The sequence below is a fragment of the Prionailurus viverrinus genome, chromosome B1, assembly GCF_022837055.1.
Source record: "Prionailurus viverrinus isolate Anna chromosome B1, UM_Priviv_1.0, whole genome shotgun sequence".
In the NCBI taxonomy this organism is placed as follows: domain Eukaryota; kingdom Metazoa; phylum Chordata; class Mammalia; order Carnivora; family Felidae; genus Prionailurus; species Prionailurus viverrinus.
Genome location: NC_062564.1, coordinates 36,276,219 through 36,292,038, shown reverse-complemented (window position 1 = coordinate 36,292,038; position 15,820 = coordinate 36,276,219). Strand labels below are relative to the sequence as shown.

The 15,820-nt window shown below is 51.9% G+C and overlaps 1 protein-coding gene across 9 annotated transcripts in view; it reads right to left on the bottom strand.

Moving 5' to 3' along the window:
* The window catches only part of GFRA2 (GDNF family receptor alpha 2), a 104,657-nt gene that overhangs the window by 13,000 nt on the left and 75,837 nt on the right, over positions 1–15,820 (bottom strand). For 8 of the 9 annotated variants that reach the window (XM_047856800.1, XM_047856797.1, XM_047856798.1 and 5 more), the window contains 3 exons: positions 9,405–9,514; positions 8,514–8,654; positions 5,977–6,149 (listed from right to left, as the gene is read on the bottom strand). In XM_047856800.1, coding sequence (XP_047712756.1) covers positions 5,977–6,149; positions 8,514–8,654; positions 9,405–9,514 — 424 coding nt within the window. The remainder of the gene's footprint in view (positions 1–5,976; positions 6,150–8,513; positions 8,655–9,404; positions 9,515–15,820) is intronic. The other variant, XM_047856796.1, reaches the window with a different exon arrangement.

The following is a 15,820-nucleotide window of genomic DNA, read 5'->3' as shown; positions in this document are numbered from 1 at the left end:
CAAGGCAAGCTCAGGCACTGTTGGGTTAGTGTCCCAAAGGGCACAGGTCTGGACTGCAAAGATGGCAGGAGGCAGGGCTTTTAACAGCAAATCCATGTGACAGAAAGGTGGGTACAGGGGCTTTGTGTCCTTGGCTGTACTACAGGGGGCCTCCAGAAGTATGAAAAAAGCAGACGGCACTGGGGGACTTGAATGAGGGAAGGGGCACAGACACAGAGGAAGAAAGGCAGCAAAGGTAAGCTTCATCCTTCTAGAAATTTCTCCCAGAGGGGTTTTTGCCCTCTGGCAAAAGGAAGTTGAAAGAATTATTGTCTTCCTCTCTTCCTTGCCCACCTCTGTCTCCCACTCCCTAAGCCAGGTCTGGCAGTCCCAGGTCCTTGCTGACTTAGCCCAGCTGCTAGGGACGAAGCCCAGTGTTGCGTCCATGGGAAAACCGTGTCCCCTGCTTCTGGTCCTGGCCCCACCCCCAAATCTCAGTGTCCTCGGCAGCCTTCCTCCTGGCAGGCCCACCCAGTAACTCATTCCTCTTCCCCTCTGCTACCTGCCACCCCTGGCCCAACGCTTCCATCTTGCCTCCTATGACTATCGATTATGGCAAAGATCAAACACACCTGCAAGCACGTCTCCCTTGCCAATCAATCTCTACCTGCTGTCACAATCTTCCCAGATCACAGCACTCATCTTCCCATCGGCACGTTCCCCAGTCCAAAGCCTTTGGTGGCCCCTCCAAAGCCCGTGTTTCAGTCTGCTCACCAGACTGCATTCCCATCCCTGTTCTCACCCAACCCAGGGCCTGCTCTTCCTCTAGACCAGGGCAGGCAAACATTTTCTGCAAAGGGCCAGGAAAGTTAGTATTTTAGGCAACTCTGCCTGTAGCACATGGAAAATATGTAAACAAGGGGGTGTGGCTGTATTCCAATAAAACCTGATTTATCCAAACAGGCAGCAGGCCAGATATGGCCAACAGATTCCCCTACTGGACCTGTTCTGTGCTATGCTGACTCCATGTCCTCACTCCCACGAGCCCCTCTGCCCACTCTACTCCAATTCCATGTCTCCACATACTCAGCAATCCCTGTTCTTCCAGGCCCAGCAGCAGGGTTTACTCTGCCCATGAGTCCTCTGTCCCCACTCCCAGTACAGAGCAGCCCTCCGTCCTCTGGGCCCCATGTCACTTTATCCACCTTCCTAGGGTGCCAATCGCTTCCTCCCCACCAATTATCTGAGTGTGCATCCTGTCCATCCTACCAGTATGGGACCAAGGTACTGGCCCTGGTGAGCTGTCAGCCTCAGAACCTGGAACAGAGAACATGCAGGAAGAATCTACACTGAGTAATGAATGAATGCACTGATGGGCAAATAAATGAATGACTATAAGGGAAGCCAGAAGAAGGGAAGAAAAGAAGGAATGCATTCAAGTCATTCAAAGCTTTGAAACCTGCCATATTTGTATATCAGAACTATATGCCTGATAGACCTACAACACACTGACAGGCCTCTCAGTCCCCCACTCTGATGCCCACAGGCCTGCGCACTGGGATGAGGAAGAGATGAAAGTGTCTGCAGGCTGCTGAGCCTACCGCAGGTGTGTTGAGGGGGGACTGCATCAACCCCTCCAAATTCATTTCTAATTCCACCAGGTGTGATGGGTAGGATGAAGGGGGAAAGCAAAAACTGGCTGGTAGAGACCAAAAGAGCAAAGGAGGCTGTGTTGCCAGGGCTCTGCAGCCCTGGGAAAGGTGAAACCCCAGTTGATCTGATGGGTCCCTGCAAAGTGGCTCAGAGCAAACCACAGGAAATGCCAAGGACACTGAAACAAACCATGACCAGAGAAAGCAAGAGCCCACTGCCAGTCTCCCCACCACCCCCCTCACTGCACCGCTGGTCATGTGACAAAAGAACCTTCTAACCAATCTTCCTGCATCCTCCATAGAAAGACCTCTCCACCTGCCTACCCTCATGGCATGCAGACAGCATCTGTGAGAAGGAGGTAAGCTGCACAAAGCTGGCTGCAAGCAATAAGGCACTCAGAACCCATTCTCGAATGGAGAGCAGGAAGTTCCAACAGACCCAATGAACCAGGAACTCTGGGTTCTTCCCTCAACCTGTCTAGAACACCTACTCAATGCCATGCACTGAGCACTGGGGTCCACAGGGCAACAAGGAGGGTGAGAGGCAGCCTCTGTCCATCAGGGATGGAGCAGGGCACATCGTGATGGGGGCTCAAGTGAGGTAAAGCAGGAGCAGAGTCAGGGGAACACGCCAAAAGGGGAAGCCAAACAGGATTCGCCAAGCAGAGAGAGGGACAGGCTCTTCACTCCAAGGACTGACCAGTGCACAGGCCAGCAACCTGCTCACTGCAGCCTACACCATGGGACAGCCTGGCTGTGCGATGGGAGTTCAAGCCTGACCTGCCGCCTACAGATCAGGGAGGGAATTCACACAGGGGTGTGTTTACCTACAGATACAGGCAAGGCCAGGAGGGAGGGGGAGAGACGATTTTGCAGATATTGCCATGCTTTCTCCAAGTTTCAAACAGTTCCAGGAAGGTAAGGCTGCCTGAAGCGGTGACCACAGCCAGAAATGGAAACATGAGAGCAGGACTCAAAACAGCATCAAAGATGCCCAGACGCAGGCCAACTCAGGGGCCTGCTGGCTCCTGGCTCCTGGGTGGCTAAGACACCCAGGTTTTTGTGTAGCAGCTCTATGATGAGGAAAAGGGTTCCAGGTGAAGACCCCAAACCCCACCATGGAAAAGCCCTCTGGGGTAGCAGATCTAGGGGAGGACCCAGTGCAATACAGCCAGAGGAAACTGTTCGGGAGCTGGGGGCTGGGGACTCTGAACAAATTACTGTCCTTACCAAGCTTCCATACTTTGGGGCTTGAGAAGGAGATGTCAAAAGGCCCTCTTGTCCTAATGTCCAATCACTTATGTGGGATCCCCAACTCGCTGCCATCTCTGGGTCAGTGAAGGGGGTCTCTAAGGCTTTCCCAAGGGCCTATGAATGGGGAGGAGGACAGAGGCCTATGAATGGGGAGGAGGACAGAGGTAATAAGTAAAGACCTTGCTTTTCTCTCCAGGGGGTGTATAGGGTGCACAGCCTCCTCTACCCTCCCTCCCACCCTGGCCTCAGCTTCCTGTCTCTGCCCTCACTCCCCTGAGTGGAGTAAAGACTCCCTTCTGTAGTTGTAGGTTGCTGTCACTCCCAAGGCCCCACAAAGGCCACCATGGAGCCCCTTCCAGCCCAGCAGAGCTGAGGGAGAGGGTGTGGGGACAAACCACCCATGCCAGCCTTTAGCCAGGCTGAGGGCAGGGATGAGGATTTATTCCCCTTGCACTCCCAGCATTAGGCATAGAGTAGTAGGTTCTCACCAAACAGGTTGTGATTAAAACAGAATCAGGCCATTCCCCTTCAGTTTCAGTGAGAAGGAACCAGGAAGATGGTTGGCAGGCCCCCTCTGAGGGTCTACATCTCTTCTTTTTCTCCTGGAATGGCCAATCTCAGCTGTCCCGCCCAGAGTGACACAGTCAGTAGACTGTGAGTGGGCAGTCCCTGAGGCCAGGCCTGGGGAGCCCCCTGCTAGTCAGCCTCCCCAGCTCGAGCCCCTGCATTCAGAGTGCTCCTCTGTCTGCAAGCACTTTCACGTGGTGAATCTGAAGAAAACCAGGCTGGGGCTAAAAGAAACCAGGCAACAGTTTTAGCAAAATGCCGAGAGAATAGAGGGAAAAATTTTTAAAAAGGAGTCAGAGCCACCAGGCACTGAGTGGCTGAGTGGGCTGCAGTGAGGGCAAGAGACCACACCCTTGAACTCTTCCACACCCACGGTGAGTCAAGCTACAGTAAAAGCCTCAGGAAAGATCCACAGCCACCTGCTGAATCAGCACTTCCCTTTGTAAGCCTGCCCCGAGGAGCTCAGGGAGGCTGGTGGTGCCCCAAGGGACATGTGGACCATGCCAGAGCATGGTCACCTGACAGGTGGCTCAGCCCTGACCGCCAAGCTGCCTGCCACTCTAGCATGAAATTGAGCTGGCAACTGTCTGTGCAGCGGGCCCCCAAGCCCCTGCCCGCAGCCATTCAAGCGTGGCTAGTGTAATTAGGAGCTGCCCGAGGGTGACATGGACTCCTCGGCTGGGATCTGGAGGAGCAGCCTGATGGAGGGGCGCAGGGCATGGAAGGGCCCATGCTGAGCCTAACAGGATACCTGGAGGTCAGCTGTTCAGCACAGAGAAGCCCACCAGGGAGGGCAGGGGGGGTAGGCTTCCCAACCAGGACAGGCACCCACCCCAGCTCCTGTGGTACAATGGGTCCCTGCTCAAGTCCTCATCCTGGCACCAGGAATGCCCACTGGGGTTTTTTCCAGCTTTACTGAGGTTGTAATTGACCATCAAACATTGCATGTATTCACAGTGTACAACCTGATGACCCAATATATGGGCACACACACTGTGAAATATTTACCACATGCCAATCAACATATTTCATAATACGATACTGTCAGCTATAGTCACATCGCTGTATGCCAGGTCTCAGAACTGCCTTGTTGTACACAAGTAAAACTTTGTAGCAGATGTGCACTGTTGATCCCTCGAGCATGACACCCAACTTAGCCTGGCGTCTTCACTGCCTCACACATAGCCAGGCCTTGATAACCCTGCCCCCTCACCCACTCAGGCTGTGCCCCCTGCTGCCCCCAACCTTCTTGGCAATTCTAGGCCCAACTCCCTCACTGTACCCCAACACCCTCAACCTTGCTGTTCCCTCCTTCCTCTGCTCCGATACTCTGCATGGGGTCAGTCCTCTTTTACACTCTTTGTTCTAGGGGTGTGTGTGTATGAGTGAGAAAATGTGTATGTGAGTATGCATGTGGGTGTGAGTGTATGAGTGAGTGTATTATGTGAGAGTATGTGAATGTGAGACTTGTGGGTGTGTTGTGAGTGAGTATGGGTGTGTGTATATATGTATGTATGTGTGTGTGTGAGTGGCTGTACTGTGTGTGTATATGTATCAGTGTATGTATGTATGTGAGTTTAAGAGTGTATAGGTGTGGGGGGGGTGTGGTGTGTGGGGGTGTATGTATGTGGGTGAGTGGGTGTATTGTGGGTGAGTGTGTGTATGTGTGTGAGTGTGTGTGTGTGTGTGTGTGTGTGTGTGTGTGTGTTCTGACTAGATCCAACTGCCTAAGCAAAGAATCTACTGTAGCAAATGGCATGATGGCAGGAGGGTAGCCCAACAGAGAGAAAAAGCTGAGTGGGGAGCCCTAGGACGTGCCCCCATAGTGCCACATGTGTCCCCTATTGTGGCACTGAACCCAGTCCATGCCTGATGCTTGTTGAATTGTTTGACCCTGAACAAGACCGTAAGGACCACAAAACCCAGGACACTGTCAGTTTTATTCACCAAAGTCTCCCTCACATCTCACATAAGTCCTGGCACATAACGCATACATAATACATGTTCGATGACTAGGTGGATGGACAGATGGACAAACAAATGAACATCATGGGTTTTGGGGTCTGACGTAGGTTTGAAATCTTATTCTACCACTAACCGGCTGTATGACCTTGGGTATGTTACCTAAACTTCTTCTTGGGTCAGTTTCCTGTGTATAATACATGAAGACCAATACCTCACTTTGTGAAAATTCAGTGAAGTAGGCAGAGAATCTGCTAGCATAACACCTGGTAATTAGCAAATGGTTAGTATGTGTTAACCATTCCATTTCCCTGGCACCCCGTGTTCTGTAGCACAATCCAGTGCTTCCTACTTGTCAGGTGAATGCCTAGGGAATGTAGGCACAAAAAAACTAGCCCCCAACAGCTGTTCCCTGCCTCTTGGGTCCTGACCCAAGGGCAAGAACTTGCCAGTCCCATCCCTGATCCCCAGTGAGCTAATTTCCCACACCTGCCTCTCATGTCCTGGTGTTTCTCTATGCCTTCAGCCTGCCCTCCCCAGTTGCAGAGCCGTGTCCCCTCACCTGGACAGATGTGCAGGTGGTGATGACGCTGGTCCCCAGGCTGGTGCTATCACTGAGGTCATCTGGCAAAGAAGGTGTTTTCTCCACCCGAGGGGCCTGCGTGGCCTGGAATGAGGGGCTTTTAGGGGAGAGGTTCACATCCGTGCCGTTGCCAAAGGCCTGGATGGCATTCCCTGTGGGGGGTGAGAGCAGGTAGGCACAGAGAAATCAGGGGCTGCCTCCATAATTTCTTCCCCTCACATCCTAATGCTGCCTTCCCTGTAACAGCCCAGAGCCGGGGACAGGGTGTGGCTTGTCCAAACTTAATTTCTCTGGAGTCCCCTTTCAGACACTACTGACATCTCACATGGAGAGAAGAAAATAGCAAGAGGGAGGTTGCAAAAGACAAACAAAAGAAAGAAATGTGGAGCCCAAATGTCCATCGAAAGCTAAGTGACTTAAGTTGGTCAGAGAAAGACAAATACCATATGATTTCACTCATGTGAAATTTAAGAAACAAAACAGATGAACACAGAAGAAAAAAAAGAGACAGGCAAACCATAAAAGAGACTCTTAATGATACAGAACAAACTATGGGTTGATGGAGGGAAGTGTATGGGAAATGGGTGATGGGTACTAAGGAGGGCACTTGTTGGGATGACCATTGGGTGTTGTATGTAAGTGATGATTCACTGAATTCTACTCCTGAAACCAACATTACATTATATGTTAACTAACTGGAATTTAAATAAAAACTTGAAACATAAAAAAAAAAAAAGAAAAAGAAAAAGAAATGCAGAAGAGGAAGGGAAGAGGAGAAGTGGGGTGGGGAGCCCGGAAGGAGGCAGCAGGCCGGGCCCAGGGTGGTGATCACTGGCTTCTCTGTAGCATCCTGTGCTGCAGACCACCCTCCACTTCAAAGCATCCCCCACACCAATCCCCCATCCCCACCCCTGCCCCACCCCTGCCCCACCCTCCAACCCCCACACAGGTTCTCCTGGCTCCTTTGCCACCTCAGATGCTTCCAGGTCCTGCCAATGGCATTCCAAGAGCCCCAGACTCAGCCATCCTCCACGGTGGCCTCACCTACTCCCACACCATCAACACCAGTGCACTGAAGACTAAATAATGGGACTTCTTGGACCAAACTGTTCCCAAGACATGACCCTGGAACCAAGTGCCTCCAGAAATCTCCACCTCCAAGTCCCAGATGCACCTCAAGTTCATCACGTCTATGCCCCAACAAGGCATCGCTCCCTCCTGTTGCATCACTGCTTTCTGCCCATGTTTACAGTCTTGCAGAGGTCATCTCTCCCCACCCAAGCCCCCCACCATGCTTCCATGACCACCCACTTGCTGGCAGTTGAGCCCATCGCCTAAAGATCTGTGCACTCCATCTCTCCTCTCTCCTGCCCACCACTGCTCCAGCTCAGTCACACCGGCCTCTTTGGGAATAGCTGCTCCCCAACTTCTGAGTACATTTGTGTTGGATCACCTGTCAGAACCACAGCCCCAACCCTCCACATCAGAACCAGAGAACAGGCCATCTGCATGCTGGTCTGCCCACAATGCCACCTGCTGACTCCCCTTCAGTGACCTGCACTCCCACCTCCACCACCTGTAGGACCATAAGATCCTAACACTTTTAGGACTGCAAGGCCCTTCATGAGGAGGATTCCCTCTCCCTGTCCAGATAACCCTCAGCGTCCTCATGCTCTACAGCAAGACTCCATAGTCCACAGTTCCTGCAAGCCGCCCTGCCAAGGGTGGACCGGTGTGCCCTCTCTGCCTCGTCAGCTGACAAATGCCCACTCTCCCTCAAGGGGCCAGCCTCTAAGGAGCTTTCAGGGCCTCCTCCTCCAGGCTGACTGGTATCACTAGTCTGGGCTCCTAAAGTGCCCTGTACTGACCTCCACCCTAGTATCACTTATTCCGTACTGTGGTCACAGTGACCCCCCTGACAGTGTGCCTCCATCAGACTCCACACTGCTCAATGGCAGGCACCATGGCTCATCTCTCTGAATCCTCAGTGCCATACAAAAAGGGAGGATGGACTGATGGATGGAAGGAAGAAAGGACAGAAGGAAGGTGGGAGATTTTCAAGTGGGTGGGTGGCAAGAGTGTCAGACTGAAAAGAGCGAGGCAGGCAGACTGTGGCTAACCTCTCTCTCTAGACTTTAATTAGCAGTTTGGGACTTGCAAGTCACCAATTCTAACGGGAAACAAATCCTTAAGGGGACAAGTGACAGATGCTGAGATCCTCATCATACGGCTGTCCCTGAAGGAACCTGGCTAAAGCTCTCAGGATAACAGACCAGAAATCTTAGACCTTGGCCTGACATAGGCTCAAATCCTCCGGTGGTAAACTCAGGCTGGCCTACTGACTATTCAGTAGGATGAGTCCCCAAGAGCACAAAACCCAAGTTCTCCGTGGGTCACTGGGGAAGCCCTGTAGATTATCACTGGCCATCCCAATGGAGAGAGAAGGGCATGGCAAAGGCAGGCCTCCAGGGCCCCTCTGGGACTGAGAGGCATGGGGAGGGCCTGCTCGGACTTACGGAGGCACGGGTTCTCGGTGAAGTCCCTCAGGAACTTCTCACACTCCTCCTCCATGTTCCCACTCCCACGACAACTGCACCAGGGGGACACCACGATGCCAGTGGGGTTGGAGTCCACGTAGTTGGGTGTCATATCAAACCCTGGGCAGGGAGAAAGGGAAGGCAAAGGAAAGAGGAATAGTGAGGCCTTCTCTTTGGGCCCCAGGCCCCAGACACAACAGAGAAGAGGCTGGGGAACTCTCCTTTCCTCCCACCTGCCCCCTCAAACACACATACATCCCAACTTAAACAAACAGACCGTTACTATCCCAGCGACCATGCAGTCATGGCCACAGGGAGCAGAGGGGTATGGACACTGAGGACAGAGCAAGATAGCAGAGGAGCTATCCCGGAGTCACCACCCTGCCCCCTGCTTCCCTGGGCCTTTGCCTTCTTCACCAGCAAGCAGAACCTGTGTTCAAGAGCCAGGGAGACTAAGGTTCACATCCTGGGTTTGGATCCCAGTGCCAACATTTACTAGCTAGGGGAACTTGTGCAAGTGACTTGACCTCTCTAAGCCTCAGTTTTACCATTTGTAGAATGGAGGTAGCAACTCCCCCCTAGTAAGTACTGCTATGAGAATTAAAATAAAACAGTTGGTGTAAACTGCTCAGCGCGGTACCTGGAAAGTCCAAACCATGTAATAAATGTTGCTTTCTCATTTCAAAAGCCTTATAAGGCCCTTGGGGCCCTCCTCCCCCCATGATAAAAGGTTGCCTTCTCCTCTGGTTTCCCACCACAGAGAAAAGCAAGCTCAGGCTGTCCACTCTCTGGCCCTGAGCCAGGCCCCCTGCCCATGGGGATCGGGCAGCCAGGAGCCACCAAGAGCCCAGGTGCGCGGGGGCGGCTTACCAATCATGCCAGCGTAGGAGCCCAGACACGCCTGGTAATTGTCGGCAGGGCAGCTGGTGAGCGTCTGGTAGGAGGCACGACAATTGGCGTGGAAGTCTGCCAGCCGGGACCTGGTGTCAGGAGAAGACCCAACAGAGAGAACGGTTTAGTCTGGCTGCCTTCCCGCCTTTTCTCCAGCAGAGCGGCTCCTGCCTGCAGGTTCCCAGGGCAGGAGGAAGCCAGGAAGATGGAGAGGAATATGGGGGAAACCAAGCCTTGAGGGACTTCAGGCTGGGAGCTCCTTGAGGACAGGACTTCCTGGAGAGCCAGGTACACAGTTTAGGAACGGTGGGCTCTGAATGGATCTTCCAGTCAGAGGAACACAGACAGAAAGAACCTGGGGTGGGTTTGCCAAGAATGCCTGGGACCAAGGAAGGAAAGCTAGGCTCTGCTTTCTGCTTGACCACATTCCTGGGTGACCTTGCCCAAGGCCTTCAACACATCACTCTTCCTGCCTGCAAAATGCATACAATAATCCCTGCTCCAGCTACTCCCAGGATCCAGTTGAGGGTCAAAGGAGCCAGCCCCCAGACAGGTAAAAAAAGAGTCCGTCTAGGGTGAGACACCCATAGGCTTTCCTGACAGTCCTCTTCTGAACCAAGTCAGAGCAAAGCTTCCCCTGCTGTCCTTCCAACTGCCCCTTGGGCAGAATCAGCCCTTTCTTCCCCTGGTGATATAACCTGCTGTCACCCCTTCCTCTCTGTTGGCCCCCATAATACTGCTTCATAACTATGTGGGCACATCCCTCCTTGACCGTGAGTCACCTGAAGGCAAACAGATGCTCTCTGGCCAGGGTCTGTCTCCAGCATCTGATGTGGAAGGTCACATGGAGCCCAGAACACCCAAATCTAACCCACCCTGGCACCCTGGCTACCATCAGCCTGGCCATCTCACCTCCCCACCTGCCATCACTTCCTACAGGTGAGTGCCCTTTGCCATGGGGTCTTCATGTATCATACCATTTGTGTCTCACAGAAGCCCCAAGTAGAGAGAAATATGGTCTCATTCACTGGTATTTTCCCAATGATGGGCACACAGTAGGGCCTCAACAAATAGGTGCTCAGTGAGGAGACTGTGGTAGTTATAGGAAGGACCAAAATGCAGCCCTTGACTCCCTGCCCCCACTCTCTCCACGCCATAAGGCACCTCACAAAGTCATCCCAAAGGTTGCCCCAAGTTCAGCTCCCCTGGTCCTCCACCGGAACTCTGTCCCATCTGAGAAAGAAGCAGGCAGAGAGAGACCAGAGGTTGAGAGAGACCAGGACAGCCTGACAGGAACACTCTCAGAGCAGGCAGTTGTGTGTGTCCCACCATGGTACACATTCTGGTTTGTCCTGGGGACAGGGTTTGGGGGAGAGAGAGGAAGCTCTGCGGAGGAATTCAACCCCAACGATGCCTCATGTATCCCAGACCCTGAAGCCCACAGAAGTGTGGGAGACAGAAGGTGATGAGCACCGAACTGACAGGGGACTGGGGTTCACACTTCAGCTGTGCCCCTAATTCACTGGATGACTCAGGCAAGTCCTTCCTTCTCAGGGACTCGGTTTCCTGGTTTACCAAATGAAATACAAAGTGCTCTCAGTAAAAGATATTTTCGCAGTCTGGGAAGATGAAAAAGTTCTGGAGATGGAGGTAGTGATGGCTGCACAACATTGTGGATGTATTTAATGTCACTGAAAACCATACAGTCAAAAATGGTTAAAATGGTAAATTTTATGTAATGTATAACTTATCACAATAAAAATGATTTAAGAAAAGAAACTTACACATCCATCCATTTATCATTAAATCCTCACAAACACTGAGACCTGAACTCTGTGAGATCTCACCAGGATTGTTGTTACTATCCCACTTTATAGAGGAGGACGCTGAGACTCAGAGGAGCTAAATAAATTGCCCAAGATCATAGAGTTCCTGAGCAGTGGAGCCAGGGCCCCGCCCCAGAATGAACAACAGAGTGGATGCCCTTTCTGGGGCAAAAGCCCCTGAAGGTCTTTCCAGAGCCAACATTCTGCGTCCCTGAAAACAGGAAGCCTGCAGGTGTCTTCCCCCTCCTTCCTACCCTCTATCTCCTCACCACCCAACACCGAAACAGGGAGAAACAGCATTTCTAACCAAGACTTCAGTCCCTGCAGAGTAAGACTCAGTCTTAAATGGTAAGAGCAGCGTCTGTCCCACCGCGCACCCCACATGTGCATGAAGACATTCTGACAGTGTGAGTGTGGTGGCCTCTGCCTACCTCCTAGCCTCCAGAGACACAGACTTTAATAGGTAGAGGAGACCTGGAGGCAAGCAAAACAAAAGCTCTAGGCACCTGCTATGGGCTGAATCGCATCCTGACTCCCAGTACCGTAATGGAACCTTACGTTGGAATGAGCTTTTTGCAGACGTGACCAAGATGAGGTCACAGTGGATTAGGGTGAGCCCTCCAGCCAATGACTAGCGTCCTTAAGAAGGGAGAAGAGACGCAGACACAGTGAGAATACATGTGAAGATGGAGGCAGAGACTGAGCGACGCCCCTACAAGGCCAGGAAGGGCAAGGTCTGCAGGCAATACCAGCAGCTGAGAGAAAGGCACTGAGCAAATTCCTCCTTCAAGCCTTTGGGAAACACAACCCAGCTGACACCTTGATATGGGACTTCTGGCCTCCAGAACTGTGAGAGAATACATTTCCCTTTTAAGCTCCCAGCTTGTGGGACTTTGTTATGGCAGCCACAGGAGACTCGTACAGCCCTTCAGGGACTTCACTGTCTGCTTTGGCCAGATGCCTCCCTCCAAAAGGAGCCAAGGGGATGTGGTCAGGCCCCAACACTAAGGAGGGCTGGGCTGCAGGTGGGCAGCATGAAGCCAGAACCAAGCTCCTGCAGGGTGTGGGGCAAGGAAGGTGCTAGACAACAAGCAAAGCCACCAATTGTCATCTCCTCCCCACCAAGAGGCATTGAAATCATCTCTTAACCAAAGTACATGAGTACGTTCCAAAGCTATGTGATCACACTAGGGCCTGACTCCCTCCTAGTACCCCCGCAAGGCCCACCTGCAGTCCTCCCCCACAAAGCCCTTGCTGACTACCCCAGCTGTGTGGATTTCTCCCACCTCTGTATTCTAGCTACACACGTGGTCTGGACCAGGCAATTTCATACTCAATTGTATAAAGACACCGATACTGTCCTATTTGGTCTCTCCAACTGGTACCTATTTTTCTAGAGTGTCAGACTTCACTGATTTCTTCATTCTTCATACAAACATGTATTGAGCCCCTGTCACGTGACTGACAGACAGGGCTGGGAAGGGCAATGTCAGAAAGGAAATCCCAGCTAATGGGGTCAGGGCAGAGTACCCACCAGCCATGGCCCAGAGCTTGATGAGAGGTCACGGTCGGCTCGCCCTCCGGTGGGAGCACGCTGCCCACTTCCCTTCTGCAAGGTTAGTTCTCCACTCCTTGACACTGGGAACCTTGAGGATCTTGCCTGGCCCCACCATCCACAAAGCCCCTCAAAATGTCACTGGGCCCCACGGGCTGGAGAAGGTGCAAAGCATGAGCAAGGAGAATGTGACTGTCCACAAAGATAGGCCACTGGAGAAGAGATGAGAGAAAAGGAAGCTGGGAACTGGGAGGTTCTGTCTCACGGCCAGGCTCTATCACTCACTGGCTGTGACTTTGGGCAGGTCTGTCATGTCTCTGAGCTCAGTGTCCCCAGTTATCAAATAGGGTGAGTCATGCCTGCCAATCTCCACCCCCCCCCCCCACGGGGCTATGTAAGACAGCTGGGGAACTCAGAGGAGGCATCACCTTATCTTTCTTCTCTATCCAGACATCTTGTCCCCAGTACTGTGCCTGCCAAACACTGGCAAGTGCAAACAGGGAACAGGTTTTCCTGGGTCTGGGACAGAAGGAAAACTACCTGTTCAACCTGCCAAGGTAGGTCTGGTTCCCACACAGGGCAATGCGGGCATATCAGGAAGAAAAGACCCCCATGCCCTCTCCCTTACCACAAGGCTCCAGGATCACCCTGCTGGTCCCAGATGAACGATGGCTTTCCTACCCCACCATCACTCTCCATGCCACTCTGAGGACACAGGAAGAGGAACACCAGCCCCCAAAGCATACACAAGTCTCCTTTGCCAGACCCGTCTAATGCCATGGCCTACTTCCTTTAAGCAGGCCCTCCGGCTCCATTCAGAGCACAGGGAGGAGAGGAGGTAGGCCCGGGCGCAGCAGCCATCAGAGGGGCAGGTGAAGGGAAGGGCCACAGCTCAGCCTTCTGTTCCTCCATCTCTCCATTCTTAGTGTCAAAGTGATCTTGGCAAGAGAGAAGGCCAAATGGGGCCAGTTAGGGGGATGCTGTGTCCAAGTCTCCAGAAGGCCTTTGATTGCTCAGATCTCTCTGCCCCTCAAGACAGGCTGATGTCCACCGCAGCCAGCTCCCTCTGTCAGCATCAAAGACCAAGTGACATCAATTTCCTTCAAGCTGGCAACACGCTAGACTCCAGCCACTATGTGAAGCAGCCACATAAGCGCTCCCTACCCAGCCCTGGAAGGCGCATTCTCCAAGGCAAATGTTATCCTTTTCATAGTGCACGGTGGCCAGCCAGCTGGGGCTCTCTGTGCCCTCTCCGGGCCTGATGCTGCTCCTCCCTGCAGACCCTGTGAGGTCGCCTCTGGACTCCATTCTCACACTGCTAAGAAGACTTCTCCTTGGCCCATCCCCATCACTTCGCAAATTTCCACCTTTAAGAATCCCCATAGGAAAGAGGGCATAAAAGAAAACATGAGAAAAAGAGAGACAGACAGACAAAGAAAGGCACAGAGAGCCAGCAAAAGAGCAAATATGAACAAAGCCAAGTCCATCCCAGTGAGATCAAGTGAAGACTGCCAAATGAGCTCAGGGCGGCAGGTGGCTCTGTCCGAAAAACACAAACCCTCTCTGGGCTGGTTTCATTAGCAGCTGTAGCCTATTCAATCACACAGAAGCAGCAGGAGAGGCACAGAGAGACACTTGACCTCCAATTTGATTAAACGGTTGCCAGATTAAATATAGGATGTCCATTTAACTTGAATATCAGATAAACAATGAATTTTTTAGTGTAAGTATATCCCATGCAGTATCTGGGACATACTAATATTAAACTAAACATAACTAATACTAATACTAAGCAGTTTTTCATCATTCATCTGGAATTCAAATTTAACTGGGTATCCTGAATTTTCATTTGTTGGATCTGGCAATCCTATTTGATTAGGCAGATGTGCTTCTACAGAGGGAAAAAGAGGCAAGGCTCGATGTGCAAAGATCAGCCATACAAGCAGACTTCCTATAGGTTAGTGGTTCTCTAAGTGTGGTCCACAGAGCAACAGCACTGGCATCAACTGGGAACTTGTTAGAAAAGCAAATTCTCCAGGCCCACCCCAGACATACAAGATCTGAAATTCTAAGGGCAGGGCCCAACAATCTGTGCTTTAACAAGCCCTCCAGGTGATTCTGAGGCAGGCTAAAGTTTGGGAATATGGCAATCTACACAGACTGCAGAGCTGGGCTTCGGGGGGGCCTTCAGACCCCACCCCCTGGTCTCAGCTTTAAACATCCCCACTTTATGACCTAGCCATGGAAAAAAATAATGCTTCATGCCAGGGCCTGAGAAGGCTCCTGGGTACATGGCAAAGAATGCTCATATTTGTGTACATACACACACACACACACACACACACACACACACACAACAATCCCTACACAGACATACACTTACACTTGGATACACACTTCTCAGCTCTATGCTTTGGTCTTAGCCAAGAGAAAGTACAGGCACCTGTAATCAATGAGACCATCCTTGATCCAAATTCTAAATACCTTCCCAAACACATATAGTTTGGGAATACTAAAATATAATACAAGGTGAATTACTCCACAGAACCCCAAAGCATTCCAATGCCAGACAGTACATGGCTTTTTGGTGTGTTCTTGTCAGCTTCCCAAAGTTCCCATTTATCAGATTATACTTTTTACACTGTTGCCATGGAAACCAATGGTTTTCTATTGATAGTCTTAAATTTTTTTTTTAACGTTTATTTATTTTTGGGACAGAGAGAGACAGAGCATGAACGGGGGAGGGGCAGAGAGAGAGGGAGACACAGAATCGGAAGCAGGCTCCAGGCTCTGAGCCATCAACCCAGAGCCCGACGCGAGGCTCAAACTCATGGACCACGAGATCATGACCTGAGCTGAAGTCGGACGCTTAACCGACTGAGCCACCCAGGCGCCCCACTATTGATAGTCTTAAAAGTGAAGAAGGAGGGGCGCCTGGGTGGCTTGGTCGGTTGGGCGTCCGACTTCGGCTCAGGTCATGATCTCATGGCCCGTGAGTTCAAGCCCCGCATCAG